The 12,338-nt window shown below is 47.1% G+C and overlaps 1 protein-coding gene across 2 annotated transcripts in view; it reads right to left on the bottom strand.

Moving 5' to 3' along the window:
* nos1 (nitric oxide synthase 1 (neuronal)) overlaps positions 1-8,085 on the bottom strand; it is a 111,277-nt gene extending 103,192 nt beyond the window's left edge. For both annotated transcript variants that reach the window (XM_085961785.1, XM_085961786.1), the window contains exons 1-3: positions 7,622-8,085; positions 6,974-7,046; positions 1,157-2,014 (exon numbers count right to left, since the gene is read on the bottom strand). In XM_085961785.1, coding sequence (XP_085817911.1) covers positions 1,157-1,881 — 725 coding nt within the window. In that variant the 5' untranslated portion in view covers positions 1,882-2,014; positions 6,974-7,046; positions 7,622-8,085. The remainder of the gene's footprint in view (positions 1-1,156; positions 2,015-6,973; positions 7,047-7,621) is intronic.
* Positions 8,086-12,338: the final 4,253 nt, after the last annotated feature.

Genomic DNA, 12,338 nt, shown 5'->3' with positions numbered 1-12,338 from the left:
GGACCAAAAAAGGATAGATCCAAGTATTTTTTAAATAATGAAAAGCTAGGAACAGTGGCGGTCCAAAGAGATTTAGGGGTCTGTGTACACAGATCACTAAAATGTAGTAGTTAGATTGAAAAAAACAAGCGAAAAGGCTAGTGGAATGTTAGCCTTTATAACTAGAAGGCTAGAATATGATGGTAAGGGGGTTTTGATACAGCTTTACAAAGCCCTGGTTAGACCACATCTGGAGTACCATGTACAGTTCTGGGCAGTGCACCTTAGAAAGGTTATATTGGCTTTGGACGGAGTGCAGCTCAGATTCACCATAATGTTACCAGGGCTCCAAGGGTTAGATCATGAGGAGAGATTACATAAACTAGGCCTGTATTGCCATGGAATATAAAAGGTTAAGGGGTGATTTGAATGAGGTTTTTTTTAGGATTTTGAAAAGAATTGATAGAAACATTTTTCCACTGGTGGGGTTGTCTAGGACAAGGGGAATGGGGGAGTTGCTCTCACTGGGACTGGGACTGGGACTGGGGGAGTAGCTCTCACTGGGACTGGGTCTGAGGGAGTAGTGTTAAAATCAGAACCAGGGCATTCAGGAGAGAAGTTAGGAAACATTTCTTCACAGAAAGTGTAGAAGTGTGGAACTCTCTTCCACAAAAAGCAATAGATGCTAGCTCAATTAATAATTTTAAATTTGAGATCGATAGATTTTTGCTAGCCATGGGTATTATGGGATATGGAGTCAAGGCGGGTGGATGGAGTTAGGATACAGATTAGCCTTGATCTCACTGAATGGCGGAACAGGCTCGAGTGGCTGAATGGCCTACTCCTGTTCCTATGTTCCTGTAGAATGGACTTGTTGGGACTGACATTGGAGGAATTTCCTTCGGTGCACTAAGTGTAGAAAAATCACAAACATGTTCTTTATAAAGACATTTGTGACTCTACCACACATAGCACATAACCGCCACTGCCCCTGCTCATAAGCATCTTGGAACATGGTTTTTACTGTCTCTATCCATTTTCATACCAGTCCTCGGAATAAACAAAAAAGTGGGAAAATAATTGGGCAAAATTGCTGTCTCTATCCATTTTCATACCAGTCCCCGGAATAAACAAAAAAGTGGGAAAATAATTGGGCAAAATTGTAATGCTTGCCTACCTGTCCACTTGGACTTCAACATCACACTTCTCTGGCTTTTCACTGTTCTTCAGTAGATTTAGTACAGGTTCAATTTCTTTAAGAAGTTCATCGTTCTCAGCTCTTCCATTTATCATTGAGTTGTTCATGTTGGTAGAACAGGCATCTGTTACTTTTAAAGAGTTTTCATTAATCAAAGGCATCATTCCATTGATCTGAATTAGGGAATTGGGCTCCTGCGGGATCTCATTGCCCCATGTCTCAGATGTTGGGTTAGAGATGTCCCTCATCCTTTTATCTTCAGCTTTGAGGTGGTCTTTGCTTTGGGTGCCTTGAATGGGAGAATCACTCGCTTTGGTAACAGGAACCAAAGGCTTGGTAACACGCACTGTTTTTGGTGTCCCATCACCAGTGAAGGTGGTCTCCAGGTGAGTGGAGAATCCTTCTGGACCCCTCAAAATCAACACCACAAACGTCTCTGGGGCTATGTTCTTCAGCATCTCCAGAGCATGCTCATAAGTCACATCTACCAGAGGCTTGTCATTGGCAGCCACGATGATATCTCCAACCTGCACCAAACCGCTCTCCTCTGCTGTCCCGCCACGAATGATGTCAGAGATGATCACAGGGGGCTTGCACACACGCTGCTTCACTAGAAATCCGAGACCACCCACCTTACGTTTGAATAGTCGGACAGATATGATGTTTGGTTGCAACTGCTGGACATGGAACTCGTTCTCCTCCATGATTCAGGTGTTTCTCAGTGGATAAGCGACTATTTTACTTTACTGAATTTCCATGTACCTGGAGCTTTCATCCAACATAATTAACCTGTGATCACACTTGGGTTCTTCCAGTCTTAGTAAAGCTTCTCGTTCACTTAAAGAAACACAATACAGTGTTAGTTGAAGGAGCCGAATTGTAACTGTTATTGCTGTAATAAAAGAGAACATTTTCATTCATTAACAGTTATTTTAAGAAACTGTTCCGTGAATACATCCATGAAATAACTCTAATAGGAAGGGAATAGAGGGTTATGCTGATAGAGTTAGATGAGGAAAGATGGGAGGAGGATCGAGTGGAGCATAAATGCCGGCATGGACTGGTTGGGCCGAATGGCCTGTTTCTGTGCTGCATATCCGATGTAATCCTATGTAACGGTAGACCTTTATTTGTGTTGGGCCTTCATGGGCTAATTTTTCTTTGTTTAGAAAATTAACAGGTGAAGTTGCCGGTAAAAAGAGAAACTTCTAAAGTATATGACCGGGAGTAGTAGATCTACTGTAGTTACTTTCCTTCACTGTGGAGCAAGCCAAAAGCCCTAAAATGCCAGCTTTGTATTCGGAAGTACTCCTTGGCCCTTTTGATATTCTTGAAGCCTAGAAAACTTGGGAAGTCTGGTAGTCTTTTGAAAATGTTCTATTTTGAGTAAAATTATGATTTCAAATGCTTTCTTAGTGAAATATACCCTCCTTTTTGACTGGGAATTTGTTGGACATTCTATAATCAAATTTGTTTTTCATGCTTATTTCGCTCATAGAAAGCCACTGCTCGCGTTCCCCTTTTAGATTGAACATAATGGCCCAGATTTTGCGGTAGGAATAGCGGTGAGGCTATCAGCGCTCACTGTTATTATGGAGTAAATTGGACAGCAACTTCCGGCGTCTGCACATGCGCAGTTATAAGCGGAAATCAGGAAGCCGCTGTCAAAGTTGCCCTGCTCCTCCTCAAGCTTCGCTACACCGGTACATCATCGAGGTATTTGACATTAAAACACACGAAGGTCATGAAGTTGCGGTACTTACCCACTAGACACCCACTAAACACGCCAGAAAAAATTTGGGCTTGTCCATTCAAGTATAAGTGAATTTTTAACGGCATGATAAGTCTTAATTACTGCCAAACAATCTTTCTGGCACTGAAAATTAACTTTTACAAGTGTGGAGTCTCATTCCTTCAGATTTGAATTTAAATTACATTTTTTTTAAAACTTTTTTTTTCTGACTCTTTTATCTCTTTCTCTTAATCCCATCCTTCTTTCCCTCTCTTTATTTCACTTTCTGTACATGATTTTACATTGAATTAAATATTCTACCTTATATTTCCTGGTTTACACTCTCTGCGTGTCACTGTAAGGGCGGCCAGAGACGATCACGAACCTCTCTCTAGGTCAGTATTCCAACTGTGGCCTAACCAATGATTTTGTACTCTTGCTTTTGTACTCTATATCCCTATCTTTCTCCAGTTTCTCTCCGATCTCCCTTCATGACATCTCCGCGCAAAATTTGTCCATGAGACCCACTTCCTGCTCCCTCAACCCTATTCCCACTAAATTGCTGACCACCCAACTTCCTTTTCTGATTCCCATGTTAGCTGACATTGTTAACGGTACTCTCTCCTCAGGTACTGTCCCCCTCTCCCTTAAATCTGCCGTCATCACCCCTCTCCTCAAAAACCAATTCTTGACCCCTCCGTCCTTGCAAACTACTGCCCCATCTCCAACCTCCATTTCCTCTCCAAAGTCCTTGAACATGTTGTCGCCTCCCAAATCCATGTCCATCTTCCAGGCAACTCCATGTTTGAATCCCTCCAATCAGGTTTTCGCCCCTGCCACAGTACCGAAATGGCTCTCATCAAAGTCACAAATGACATCCTTTGTGACTGTGATAAAGGTAAACTATCCCTCCTCATCCTTCTTGTCTGCAGCCATTGACATGGTTGACTATTCCATCCTTCTCCAACGCCTCTCCACTGTCGCCAAGCTGGGTGGAATTGCACTCGACTGGTTCCATTCTTATTTATCTAATCATAGCCAGAGAATCACCTGCAATGGCTTCGCTTCCTGCTCCCACATTGTTACCTCTAGTGTCCCCCAAGGATCTATCCTTGGCCCCCTCCTATTTCTCATCTACATGCTGACCCTTGGCGACATCATCCGAAAACACAGCATCAGTTTCCACATGTAGGCTGACTACCAGCTCTATCGCTTCTATCGACCCCTCATGGTCTCTAAAATGTCAGACTAATTGTCCAACATCCAGTTCTGGATGAGCAGAAATTTTCTCCAATTAAATATTGGGAAGACTGAAGCCATTGTTTTCGGCCCCCGCCACAAACTCCATTCCCTAGCCACTGACTCCATCCCTCTCCCTAACATCTGTCTGAGGCTGAACCACACGGTTCGCAACCTTGTTGTCATACTTGACCCTGAAATGAGCTTCCAACCACATATCCGCAGCATAACTAAGACCGCCTATTTCCACCTCTGTAACATCGCCCATCTCTGCTGCTGCTGAAACCCTCATCCATGCCTTTGTTACCTCTAGACCTGATAATTCCAATGAACTCCTGGCTGGCTTCCCACATTCTACCCTATGTAAACTTGAGGCCATCCAAATCTCGGCTACCCGTGTCCTAACTCGCACCAAGTCCCATTCACCCATCACCCCTGTGCTCGCTGACCTACATTGGCTCCCGGTTAAGCAACGCCTCAATTTCAAAATTCTCATCCTTGTTTTCAAATCCCTCCATGGTCTCGCCCATCCCTATCTATGTAATCTCCTCCAGCCCCACAACCCACCCTCCCGCCCCGAGATATCTGCACTCTTCTAATTCTGCTCTCTTGCGCATCCCTGATTATAATCGCTCAACCATTGGTGGCCGTACCTTCTGTTGCCTAGGCCCTAAGCTCTGGAATTCCCTCCCTAAACCTCTCCACCTCTCTACCTCTCTTTCCTCCTTTCAGATTCTCCTTAAAACCTACCTCTTTGACCAAGCTTTTGGTAACCTACCCTAATTTCTCCTTATGTGGCTCAGTGTCAAATTTTTTTGTCTTGTAACACTCCTGTGAAGCTCCTTGGGACATTTTACTACATTAATAGCGCTATATAAATACAAGTTGTTGTTGTTGTTATTTATAAAACTATGGCCCCGATTTCTGCCAGCCGTCGGGCGGGTTTTCATGCGGGCGGGGGCCGAAAATCGCCGAAATAGGGGGTCACAACCCCCCCGCCTGATTCCCCACCCCGTCCGACTTTCGGACCGCCGTTTCTCTGTGACCCGAATCAGTCCCGCCCGCCGCTGGCAGAACTGGCCGTCAGGACCCTGATCACCAATTATTGGCGTGTTTAATGCCATTTTAGGGTGCCCTTGTGATTTTCAGGGGTTCCCCATGCTAAACACGCCTGCGGGGAACCTCGCTGTTGAAACCTGGCGTGAAGCTTGCCAGCTTGCTTTCTGTCAGCTGCAGGTCAGGGAAAGCTGCGATTTAAAGGGACAGCATTTGTATGTTGAAGGACCTTGTTGCTGCAGGCTTGGGGCTACTTCTTCAAGGCTTAGGCACAGCTGTGGAAGGTTGGAGCCTCACACACTTCTCCAATGTGATCTCCTGGGAAGCACCGCTCGGCACCCTCACTCAGCGTTTCCTCAGCGGAGGCATCTATCAGAAGCATGGGACGCCTTTTTTTCCTTCCCTTCTTGCCATTAGAGGATCTCCAGCAGCAGAGGTGGCAGCAGCAGAACTAGGAACAGCAGGATGAGCACCAGGAGCACCAGGCTGCTGCTCACTCACCTGAAGCTGCACAGGCCAGAAGGGGCCAGCGCTTGGAAGTGGCTTGAGAGCACCTTGCTGTGCTTTAGGGGGCCATGGGGACCCGTGTCTGCACTGGCAGTCCTACTCAGAAGGACTTCCATGAAGGTCTGGTTTCTCTGTTCAATAGATGGCCAACGCTCCTCAAGAGATGTCATTCTCTTATGAGCACTCACCATGTTTTCCGTACCCTGGCGAGTTATCTCCTCCATGGAGGTTGCCAACCTTTCCATGGTGATGCGTTCCTGCGCCAATGACTCCACAAAGGCTCTGCTCATGGTCGCTATGGACTCCTCCATTCGCTCCACACTTGCAGCGACCCTGGAGACAAAACCTGCCAGAGACACCTGCATCTGTGCATGGAGATCCATCACCTCTTCTCTTGCAGATGGACCCAGAGGCAGAGGATCGACATGCAGCGCAGCTGAGCTGAGCTGGCAGAGTCCTGCGCCCTTCGACGAGGACTCTCCACTGCTGTCCCTGTCTCCAGAATCTGCTGAGGCTCACTTGTGAGCTGTGAAACACCAGGTGACAACACTACTCTATGTCCCGAAGGTCCCCCCGAAGTGTGAGTGTCTGCGCTGGTGCTGGGTGTGCTTACTTCTGCTGACGCTGCGCCCTCAGAGGTTGGAGCTTCCTCTGAGGAGTCTGGCTGCACAGCCTCTTCCTCCTCCACAGTGGGGACGGGGGCTTTGGATGGTCCTGTGTGGGAGTAGAGGAAGGAGTTAGAGATGTGATGCCAAGGTTACATGCACATTCGAGTTGACATCTGCTGACACCTGCATCCATGCAGCCTTGGTCTCAGTGGGAGGCCTCTTCCTGCCTGACCTAGGGAAGAGGATCTCCCTGTGGGCCCTAACCCCATCCAATAATGCCTGCAGTGAAGCTTCATCGAATTTGGAGGCAGCTCGGGGTCTGGCACTGGCCACAGCTGCTGTAGGCTCCTCTGCCATCCTGTATGGTTCATTTGGAAGCCAACAGAGGAAGCAATGCTTGCTGTGGACCTTGAAAGCACCATGAATGATGACATCATACTGTGGGGCTTCCTGACTGGAAATGAACAATTAGCAAGGCTGCCCACACGCTGGAAATTAATTGGCCACTTGAGGGAAAATTGCGTGCAGCTGGCTGACCCATTTCTTTGTGTGTCAGAACCCCACATTCGGGGGAATCCGACCATTTCCCACACAATCCACAAAATCGGGCCCAAAATAATTTCATAAAAAGGCTTGGCTGTATTTTTGCACTACCTGTAGATTGTTGTGCAGCTCTATGTGGCTGTTCCTTCTGCGATGTTGTTCCTGGCTCCTACAAAATAAGACACTGCAACATAGAAAAATCAATCAAGTATCCAACATTTGCCAGGGTTATTTTCATGCCTGGGAAAAATTCACTTAAAACATGACTTCCTATCAGGGCTATTCATGAAATAATTGTATCAATACTACTTTAGAACTAATACTTGAATAGAGAGAAGCTCGCGAGCACAGTTGAAACTACAAAATAACTTTTTTTTAAGACAGGATTTTCAATATAATCACACAACAAAGACAACATGCGATGTATTTTCAAGTAGTCTCAAGGCCGCGTTACCCCTCCAAATTTCACAGCAGTACAATAAATGTTTTGCTGAACCTTCATCATCCCACTCCTCTCCTCTCCCACATAACCTGTTAGCTTTGATATTCTTTCCTGCATCTTATCATATGAACCAATCTAGTTTACCTCTGTGGTTTTATACCTTTTCAAAATAATTCTAAAAGGCTCCTTGCTGCCAAGAAGAAAATTGGTCTCCCCCCAAAAAAATCTTTGTTTGGTTGTCCGTATATTCATTATTAAATACTCCAGGGACTTTTTGAATCTTTGCGTTTGTAATTTAATGGCATGGTAACACTCACCTAGAAAAGTCCACTCAGGTAATCTATTTGAAAGACATACGTTCCGGATGATCATCTGCCTTTGTAGCAAGTTGTACACTTGCCTGAGTATCTAACAATGAAACAAAAGCAAAGGACTGCGGATGCTGGAAATCTGAAATAAAAACAGGAAATGCTGGAAACACTCAGCAGGTCAGGCAGCATCTGTGGAGAGAGAAACAGAGTTAATGTTTCAGGTCGATGACCTTTCAGTGTCAGAACATCTGACAATGAACTTATTTTTAATGTTTTTTTTATTATCCTCTTCCATTCCTATTCACGACAGTTGAAAGTACTGTTATATCTTTTATTACCGTATCCCAATTGTAAAAAAATCTATTTGTTACAAGAATGGCCTGAATCTTTTTTTTTAAGCAGGCCAACTTCGAAGCTCTTAGAAAGCGATTTCTATGGGATGCAATGTTTATTACTCGTTACATGATATCAAAATCGTGAGGGGTCTAGACAGAGTAGATAGAGAGAAACTGTTCCCATTGGTGAAAGGGTCGAGAACCAGAGGACACAGATTTAAGGTGATTGGCAGAAGAACCAAAGGCGACGAGGGAAAACTCTTTTACGCAGCGATGGTTAGGATCTGGAATGCACTGCCTGAAAGGGTGGTGGAGGCAGATTCAATCATGGCTTTCAAAGGGGAATTGGATAAGTACCTTAAGGAAAAAAAAATTGCAGGGCTACAGGGAAAGAGTGGGGGAGTGGGACTAGCTGAAGTGCTCTTGCAGCGAGCTGGCATGGGCTCAATGGGCCGAATGGTCTCCTTCTGTGCTGTAACGATTCTATGATTCTATGATTGGTTAAACATTTTGGCCCCGATTTTCTGCCAGCCGTCGGGTGGCTTTTCAGGCAGGCGGGGGCCGAAAATCGTCGAAATAGGGGGTCGCGACCGCCCCCGCCTGATTCGCCGCCCCGTCCAACTTTCGGACCACCGTTTCTCCGCAAGCCGATTCAGTCCTGCCTGCCGCTGGCGGGACAGGCCGTCAGGACCCTGATCACCAATTATTGGCATGTTTAATGCCATTTTAGGGTGCCCTTGCGATTTTCAGGGGTTCCCCACGCTAAACACGCCTGCAGGGAACCCCGCTGATGAAACCTGGCATGTAGCTTGCCGGCTTGCTTGTTCTCAGCTGCAGGTCATTCGGGAAAGCTGCAATTTAAAGGGACAGCATTTGTATGTTGAAGGACCTTGTTGCTGCAGGCTTGGGGCTACTTCTTCAAGGCTTAGGCACAGCTGTGGAAGATTGGAGCCTCACACACTTCTCCAATGTGATCTCCTGGGAAGCCCCTCTCGCCACCCTCACTCAGCGCTTCCTCAGTGGAGGCATCTACGAGAAGCATGGGACGCCTTTTTTTCCTTCCCTTCTTGCCATAAGAGGATCTCCAGCAGCAGAGGCAGCAGCAGCAGAACCAGGAACAGCAGGATGAGCACCAGGAGCACCAGGCTGCTGCTCACTCACCTGAAGCTGCACAGGCCAGAAGGGGCCAGCGCTTGGAAGTGGCTTGAGAGCACCTTGCTGCGCTTTAGGGGGCCATGGGGACCCATATCTGCACTGGCAGTCCTACTCAGAAGGACTTCCATGAAGGTCTGGTTTCTCTGTTCAATAGATGGCCAATGCTCCTCAAGAGATGTCATTCTCTTATGAGCACTCACCATGTTTTCCGTACCCTGGCGAGTTATCTCCTCCATGGAGGTTGCCAACCTTTCCATGGTGATGCGTTCCTGCGCCAATGACTCCACAAAGGCTCTGCTCATGGTCGCTATGGACTCCTCCATTCGCTCCACACTTGCAGCGACCCTGGAGAGAAAACCTGCCAGAGACACCTGCATCTGTGCATAGAGATCCATCACCTCTTCTCTTGCGGATGGACCCAGAGGCAGAGGGTCGACATGCAGCACAGCTGAGCTGAGCTGGCAGAGTCCTGCGCGCTCCGACGAGGACTCTCCACTGCTGTCCCTGTCTCCAGAATCTGCTGAGGCTCACTTGTGAGCTGTGAAACACCAGGTGACAACACTACTCTATGTCCCGAAGGTCCCCCCGAAGTGTGAGTGTCTGCGCTGGTGCTGGGTGTGCTTACTTCTGCTGACGCTGCGCCCTCAGAGGTTGGAGCTTCCTCTGAGGAGTCTGGCTGCACAGCCTCTTCCTCCTCCACAGTGGGGACGGGGGCTCTGGATGGTCTTGTGTGGGAGTAGAGGAAGGAGTTAGAGATGTGATGCCAAGGTTACATGCACATTCGAGTTGACATCTGCTTCCATGCAGCCTTGGTCTCAGTGGGAGGCCTCTTCCTGCCTGACCTAGGGAAGAGGATCTCCCTGTGGGCCCTAACCCCATCCAATAATGCCTGCAGTGAAGCTTCGTCGAATTTGGAGGCAGCTCGGGGTCTGGCACTGGCCACAGCTGCTGTAGGCTCCTCTGCCATCCTGTATGGTTCGTTTGGAAGCCAACAGAGGAAGCAATGCTTGCTGTGGACCTTGAAAGCACCACGAATGATGACATCATACTGTGGTGCTTCCTGACTGGAAATGGACAATTAGCAAGGCTGCCCACACACTGGAAATTAATTGGCCAATTGAGGGAAAATTGCGTGCAGCTGGCTGACACATTTTTGTGTGTGTCAGAACCCCACATTCGGGGAATCCGACCATTTCCCACACAATCCACAAAATCGGGCCCTTTGTCTTTTGTGTTAGTTTCCAATACATTTCTCACAGCTGTTTTCAGAGAAGTATATAACATAGTCATGCAAATCAGTTCACGAGTACTCCAACAGTTAATTTGTTGTAAAGGACAAATACGAATCGACTTCAATAAAAATCTTTTACGCTGATTTAAGGCCTAAGAATTCCCATCTATTGTGGTACTGCACAGGGCTGTAGCCTGGGTGGCCCACAGTTTACCCAATTAACACCCAGCCATCCCCCCCTCACCCAAATCTGAGCATGTGTGAATGCAGCATCAGAGAAACGTAGGATAGACTGCCCCATGTTATCAGTCAGACACAAGCAGAGCAGTGAAGCTCAGCCTTAAAACAAATGCTAGGAGGGAGATGGGCCACCAGAAATGGCAATCGGAACAACAGTGAGAGACAGATAACATGAGCGGTGGAGTGAACATCTAAATACACCATCCTGTTTAACTGTCTCTATAAAATGTTTCAACAGTGCTTCTGTTGGGGTGAGTGGGAGGGAGCAATATTGAAAATAATGCAGTGACTTGACTCCAGTGCAGAACTGAGGGAGAGGTGCACTGTCGGAGGTGCCGTCTTTCAGGTGAAATGTTAAACCGAGGCCCCGTCTGACCTTTCAGGTGGACATAAAAGATCCCATGAAACTATTCGAAGAAGAGCAGGGGAGTTCTCCCTGGTGTCCTAGCCAATATTTATCTCTCATCCAACATTTCTAAAAAACCCAGATTATCTGGTCATTATCTCATTGCTGTTTGTGGGAGCTTACATAAGAACGTAAGAACATAAGGCGTAGGAGCAACAGTAGGCCATTCGGCCCCTCGAGCCTGCTCCGCCATTCAATCAGATCATGGCTGATCTGATCTTGGCCTCAACTCCACTTCCCTGCCCGCTCCCCATAACCCTTGACTCCCTTATCGTTCAAAAATCTGTCTCTCTCCACCTTAAATATATTCAATGACCCAGCCTCCACAGCTCTCTGTGCTTGCTGTGCACAAGTTGGCTGCTGCGTTTCTTACATTACAACAGAGATTACACTTCAAAGAAGTACTTCATTGGCTACAAGGTGATTTGTGATGTCCTGAGGATGTGAAAGGCGCTATATAACTGCAAGTCTTTCTTTCTTATTTGTAGAATATAATATAAATGATTGGCTGTGACGTCAGACCTTTGATCATTGCCCATCCACCATAAGTTGGGGCCCATCCCAAATTTCCATTCTTAGGTACATTACTGCTTAGTAATCTTGGCGGGAATTTTCCAATAGATCAGCGGGTGCGATCGGTGGTGGGTCAGGTGGGAAAACGTATTCTTTTTACAGCGGGTCGGGACCCCGCTGTCAACCCGCCGCGACGCGCCTTTACCAAATGTCAGAGCAGAGCCAACATGCAGAAGCGGGGGAGGCAATTCAGGTCATTATGACCTTGTTAACAGAGGATTAACAGCAATTTTGAGCTCACCTTCAGAGTTTACCAGCTTGCCAACAGGGATCACATCTGTTAAGCTGGGCGGGAGTTGAATGGCCATGGAATCATCTCATTACTTGACAGCTTGAAATGTGCTATAAAAGCTCCCATCTCACAGCTGTTTACTTTCCAAGCTCAGAAGCTGTTGCTTACTGCATTTGGAAGGCAAATTGAGCTTTATGCAGGTTGCAAGTGTTTGGAGCAAACTCTCTATCCAGTGTCACCTCATTGGGACAACCTCTATCACCATTGACCAGATTGCTTCTGTCATCTCAACTTCAACTGCCATCTATTCCATCAGCATGGGTACAGTTTATACTCTCTCACCTTGGTCCTCAGAATCTGACCATGATCAGCCAGAACACCAGCAGCACCAGGCACACCAGCAGCACCAACAACCACACCAACCTGATGCTGCACAGGACACAAGGGCATCAGCACCCAAGCACGTTGCTGCCTGGGAGGCCAGTGATGGCCTCACCATGGCCAGATTTACTTCACTTCATGCTGTACACCCTGGCTGCCACCTGATGTGC

This window comes from Somniosus microcephalus, chromosome 19, assembly GCF_052327205.1.
Source record: "Somniosus microcephalus isolate GS21.2 chromosome 19, FLI_Smic_1.0, whole genome shotgun sequence".
Classification (NCBI taxonomy): domain Eukaryota; kingdom Metazoa; phylum Chordata; class Chondrichthyes; order Squaliformes; family Somniosidae; genus Somniosus; species Somniosus microcephalus.
The sequence above is the reverse complement of the archived record's forward strand: the minus strand, read 5'-3'. Positions and strand labels throughout refer to the sequence as shown.